This window comes from Priapulus caudatus, unplaced genomic scaffold (genome assembly GCF_000485595.1).
Source record: "Priapulus caudatus unplaced genomic scaffold, Priapulus_caudatus-5.0.1 Scaffold142, whole genome shotgun sequence".
Taxonomy (NCBI): Eukaryota; Metazoa; Priapulida; class Priapulimorpha; order Priapulimorphida; family Priapulidae; genus Priapulus; species Priapulus caudatus.
In genome coordinates this window covers 295026-301238 of record NW_014577203.1, presented here as the reverse complement: position 1 = coordinate 301238, position 6213 = coordinate 295026, and the positions used below count along the sequence as shown (strand labels likewise).

The following is a 6213-nucleotide window of genomic DNA, read 5'->3' as shown; positions in this document are numbered from 1 at the left end:
AACGAGGTGATGCCAAAAGTTCGAGAGTTTGCCTCTACTGTAGAGCTGCGGGAGCGTCGTCTGTAGGCTGTAGTCTGTAGGTAGCACTAGCGCAGGCGACTCGCCGAATAAGCGCAGGAAAACTCGTCTTTGCTACGACCAATAGTTCGACGAGCCAAACGCAGATCTGCATCGGGGTGCACATAGTGAAACTGTTCAATGTTCGCAATCACAACAACAGTGGTGATACGGCGTGACGACCCGAGAAGAAACAGGGCTATACAGCCACTCTTTGAAAGCGGGAGACTACACGGAAACAATGTCTGTCGCACACATCACATAATAACTCACTGATGTATGACATTTTCTTCTCCTTAAGCTCCGAGTTCTGATATGAGCTCTTGACTCAACGCGATTCAAACGCGGAATGAATTCCCTAACAGAAATGGTGCACCTAGCCCTCGTGAGCCTCACATGCAATCACTACCGTGATTGGCTAGTGCGATTACGTAAAAACGATTCTGATTTGCTATGGTGGAATAACAACAATTATGCAAACTACATCATGCAAATTATTTCCGCTACACGTGATATGCGCGAGTACATTCAATCATGATATATACACATTGAACAGCTGCTTAATCTAATAACATACAAATTATAAACCTGCTACATTAGCCCCCTCTTAGTCACGAAGTAGCTGAAAGCTAGAATAGAAGAAAAAGGAAAGAAAAGGATGGTAGCAGGGGTACACTAATAAAGGATCAATTATGACAAACCCAAAGGAAATCAATCCATTAAGTAGGTAGCAAAACCACGCTGAAAATGTACACGCCGGCCTGAACGCGTAGCTTGCACCGGTGATTCGGGCGGAAGTGAAGATGGCTGTTCAGGCGGAGGTTGTGGCGGTGGAGTTGGCGTAGGGCCGGGCACGGTTGCTGCCCGAGTAGCCTTATGGGCCTGGGGCCCGGTGGGCGCGGAGTAACCCTCGATGAATGCGGGCTTAAGACGGTCCACGCTAACAGTGGTCCTTTTCCCGTGTTGGTCCAGGACATAGTACTTGGGAGTCCTGTGCGTTACAGGGTAAGGTCCAGCATAGGGCGCCTCCAACGGCCGTCGTACATGATCCTGACGGATAAACACATGTGTGCATTCTGTCAAAGCCTTGGGGATGTACGACCGGGTAACGTGTTCCCGTGAGCCCGCAGGAGATAGGTCAGCCATGTGGCGCCTGAGGTGATGGACGTAATCAGTTGGGTCCGCAAAAGAGAAGGCTTTTGGAGCGACTAACTGCTTTGGCAACCGCAGTGTGGTGCCATAGACAAGCTCTGCTGGCGTACATCCAACATCCTCCTTGACTGTGGCACGTATACTCAGAAGTATAAGAGGTAAGTGCTCAGTCCACCGGTTTGGTTCCGGCTGTGCCTTAAAGGAAGCCTTGAGCTGCCTGTGGAAACGTTGATATGCAGTGGTGCGCACTGATGTACTGCCCAAAAGGTCAGCCAACGTCTGGAATAAGGCGGCCTCGAATTAACGTCCACGGTTATGGGTAATGGATGTAGGCGCTCCAAATCGGGCGATTCATTGCTCAACGAGGACTTTGACCACGGTTTCTGCCGATATATCCCGAATGGGGAAAGCTTCGGGCCAACGGGTAAACCTATCGACTACCGTAAGTAGGTAAGAGTAGCCTTGTGACGACGGCAAGGGTCCGACCAAATCAATGTGGATGTAGGCAAAACGGGCATCAGGATCAGCAGAGGTGCCTAGTGGGGCTTTGATGTGCCGATAAATCTTAGCGCGTTGGCACTGCAAACTTGTACGTGCTCATGCTCGGACATCCTTGTTCATCCCTGGCCATACATACCGAGCTGCTATGAGCTTCTGAGTGGCGTTGATGCCAGGATGGGCAAGTCCGTGAAGGAACTCAAAGATGGTCCGTCTGTGGCACTGGGGAATGTAGGGCTGCGGTTGAACAGTCTTGACATCACACCAGATGTATCCAGCATGGGAAGCAAGGCGTACTTTCTCCAGTTGCAAGGACGACGTATCATGCAGGAGTGATTCCATTTCCGGATCTTCCTGCTGGCCCTTTGCAATTGTGTCGAGGTCGACAATCTGAGATGTATGAAGAGCCATGACCGGGATGCGCGACAAGGCATCGGCCACAACATTATCCTGGCCTTTCACATGGCGGATGTCGGTCGTGAACTGAGAAATGAAGTCAAGGTGACGGATCTCCCTGGGCGAGTGCCTGTCCGGCTTTGAGCGGAGGGCATAGACCAGTCAGTGGCTTGTGGTCTGTGAAAACCGTAAAGTCACGACCCTCAAGGAAATGTCGGAAGTGCTTGATAGCCAGGTACATGGCTAGGAGTTCACGGCCGAATGTGCTGTACCTGGTTTCATTGGGCAGGAGCCGCTTGGAAAAGAAAGCTATGGGCTTCCACTCTCCTTCGCACTCCTGCTGGAGTACGGCTCCAACGGCCACGTCGGAGGCATCGACCATGAGGGTGTTTTGGCGGTTCGAGGAGGGGTGTACTAACATCGTTGCGTTAGCCAGGGCATGCTTGACCTTGTGGAACGCAGTAGTACACTCCGGGGACCATTGTAACGGTTTGTTGCTCGACCGGTGAGGTTGCTTTCGGAGCAAGTCCGTTAATGGAGCGAGGATATCAGCGCAACGCGGGACGAAACGGCAGTAAAGGTTTACCATGCCTAGGAAGGTGCGCAGCTGTTTGAGATAATTGGGTTGCGGAAAATCCCGGATTGAAACAACCTTCTCGGGTAGGGGGTGACAGCCCCGACTATCGAGGTGATGTCCCAGGAAGTCGAGTTCTTCATTGCCGAACTCGCACTTTGCGGGATTGATGACCACACCATACTCCTGAAGGCGGGCAAAAAGTTGCCGCAAATGTTCACGGTGTTGGTCCGGTGTGTCGCTGGCGACGAGGATGTCGTCTATGTATGCATACACAAAGGGTAAATCCCTGAGTACCCGGTCGATGAACCTTTGAAAGGTTTGGGCCGCGTTCCGCAGGCCATAAGGCATTCGACGGAATTGGTATAACCCAAATGGGGTTGTAATGGCCGTCTTGGGCACATCAGCAGGATCGATAGGAATCTGGTGGTATGCTCTCACCAGGTCGATCTTGGAGAAGACCTTCTTTCCCACCAAATGCACTGCAAAGTCTTGCAGGTGAGGAATGGGGTACCTGTCAGGCACCGTTCCTAGGTTGAGTGCTCGGTAGTCGCCACACGGGCGCCAGTCTCCGGATTTCTTCGGGACCATATGAAGTGGGGATGACCACGGGCTATCCGACGGTTCAATTATGCCGAGGTCAAGCATGTGCTGGAACTCATTCTTGGCAATCGTGAGCCGGTCGTCAGGCAGGCGTCGCGGTCGGGCGACGCAAGGAGGGCCCTTGGTGACGATATGGTGCGTCACATCGTGTTTGATGGGTGCGTCCTCGCATAGGGGACGAGTGATGTCCGGGAACTTCGTGAGAATCTCCTCGTAGGAGTTGGTCGGTTCTATCGGGCTCACCGTCAGCTTGGTGCCGGGTGAGGGAACCGTACCCATAGCATAGACTGCTAATTGAGTCGTGGAATCGAGGAGGCGTTGCGCGCGAACATCAACCGTCAAGCCAAAATGGTGCAGAAAATCTGCGCCAAGTAACGGCATTGTTACGTCTGCCAATACAAAAATCCAGCGGAATGTGCGTCGCAGTCCAAGGTTGAGGGTCAGTGAACGCTGGCCATATGTCCTAATAGTGGACTTGTTAGCCGCCTGTAGGGCAAAATGTGACACAGACTTGCGCTCACTCTCATGTGCTGGAAAAACACTCACAGTGGCGCCTGTATCGACCAGAAATCTGGTGTTCGAGACATAATCCTTGACATACAACAAGCGACAACCAGCAGTCCCGGCGGGCATTGCCGCTTCTACTGGCCGGGATGCGCGTTTTCCGCTCGGTCGGACTTGCATGGCGGGATGCATTTGTGCGCTTGGGCACCGAAGCGTTGGTGGTACCAGCACAAGTCACCAACAGGTTTGCGCTCGCGGCTCTGACTGGGATTGCGCCCGGAATTCCTTCCGCGATAGGCAGGGCGTGATCTCGGCTCTAATCGTGCCTGGAGCTGGCTAACCGCGGCAACAAGAGAGTTCACTTTCTCTTCCAGGGAGAGGTTGCCTGTAGAAACACCAACCACCGGCGCGGCCTGTGGTACGGGTGCAGCGGCGGCAATTTGAGGGATGTGAACATCCATGATTCTGTCTGCCAGTGTTGCCAGTGCATCCAGTGCGACAGCGTCTACGGAAGCGGCGAGCACGACACGGACGTTTGGGGGTAGGCGCTGCAGGAAAAGCTCCTTGAAGATGCCTTCCTCGAGGTGCCGGTCTCCTAAGAGCTGGCGCATACGGCGCAGCAGCTGAGACGGTTTCTTGTCCCCAAGTTCCTCCTCGCTTAAAAGGAGTTGTACCCTCCGTTGTTCGGAGGCGGAGGTCCGCTTGATAAGTTCAGCCTTAAGCGTAGTATAAGGCTTAGATGCGGGCGGAGTGATTATGAGGTCGCGTACCTCGACCGCTATTTCGGGTTGCAGGGCGGAGACGATGTGAAAGAATCGAGTCTCCTCTACTGTGATGCCCCGCGTAGCGAACTGGGCCTCTGCCTGGCCAAACCACACCATAGGGTCAGCCGGCCAGTACGGCGGGAGCTTCACCGATACGAAACCAACGTGGTGCGTCATGCACCCAGCTTCAGCCTTGGGTGCCTCGACCACCGGGTCATCGGGTTTTGGGTCGGACATGATAGAAGCTGTGCGATATTGATTACTATAAAGTCACCAACGGATCACGTCGGGGTCACCAATGTGGTGATAGAAATGCGGTATCTAGGGAGTGAGACGCCAAAATTCCAAACAAAAAGGTATAGAGTTTAGGATGGGAACTACCCACACCACTAATCAAAAATCTAGACAACTCACTCTCGCGTGTCCTCGTCGCATTCGCCACCTATTTTTTTAGTGACCAGTTGGGGACAGTAACCAAATAAACATCGCACTCGATAAGTTGCGTTTGAAAAGCCACTTTGATAAAGGCTACTATAATCCGTTACTCGAACGATTGGTAACCGATCACGATGCAAACATTATCGATATGTACAAGTGAATATACACACGGGGAAATATCCGGCTTCTAAACAACACAAACCCAAATGCGTGAGGCGTATCACGCTTTACTAGGGTTTACCGAAATTTAAGAGGCTACATATGTGCTTTAATAATTAGTAAACACCCTAATTCCTCTCAACCAGATATGATTGCACGCGATACATAATAATGAATATTGTGCCAATCAAAACACACACACAGGAGTTGCCACACCAATAGCACGCATCAGGGTATGCAAATAACATGTAGACATAATATTACTAGTACAACCACACTATAAGTAGTACTAGTGGCGCTACAACACTGCCAGTATGAACAATTGCCTACACGTCAAAACCTCCTGAATAATGCCAAATACCTTGCCATTGACAACATCGGTTACTACTGGTGTTGCACCAATTAAATTACAATGTCCGATACAACGTACAGCAGTTACTACAAGTAACAAATAAATGACACTGCAATGACGGAACGGTCTCACCGCGAGTTAAGTTCTCTGCAGTACAACAATCAACGAGGCGATGCCGAAAGTTCGGGAGCTTGCCTCCACTGTAGAGCTGCGGGAGCGTCGTCTGTAGGCTGTAGTCTGTAGGTAGCACTAGCGCAGGCGACTCGCCGAATAAGCTCAGGAAAACTTGTCCTTGCTACGACCAATAGTTCGACGAGCCAAACGCATCGAACGATCTGCATCGGGGTGCACACAGCGAAACTGTTCAATGTTCGCAATCACAACAACAGTGGTGATACGGTGTGACGACCCGAGAAGAAACAGGGCTATACAGCCACTCTTTGAAAGCGGGAGACTACACGGAAACAATGTCTGTCGCACACATCACATAATAACACTGATGTTTGACATTTTCCTCTCCTTTAGCTCCGAGTACTGATATGAGCTCTTGACTCAACGCGATTCGAATGCGGAATGAATTCCCTAACAGAAATAGAGCTCCGAAGTGATGACGTCACGGTGGCATGACAACGAGCCCACTCACTGGTTCTACACAATCATATGCTCTGGTAACATTAACTGCGTGTCGTGTTTTGTAGCCGATTGTAACCATCATT

The 6213-nt window shown here is 51.4% G+C and overlaps 1 protein-coding gene across 1 annotated transcript; it reads right to left on the bottom strand.

The window, feature by feature from the left end:
- Window positions 1-3921: 3921 nt before the first annotated feature.
- On the bottom strand, window positions 3922-4785 carry LOC106806098. Its single transcript, XM_014807952.1, has one exon. The coding sequence runs from the start codon at window positions 4783-4785 to the stop codon at window positions 3922-3924; it is 864 nt and encodes a 287-aa protein (XP_014663438.1).
- Window positions 4786-6213: the final 1428 nt, after the last annotated feature.

Excerpts from the sequence above, each read along its gene's own strand:
- LOC106806098 (XM_014807952.1), bottom strand. The coding sequence starts at position 4,785 with ATGTCCGACCCAAAACCCGATGACCCGGTGGTCGAGGCACCCAAGGCT.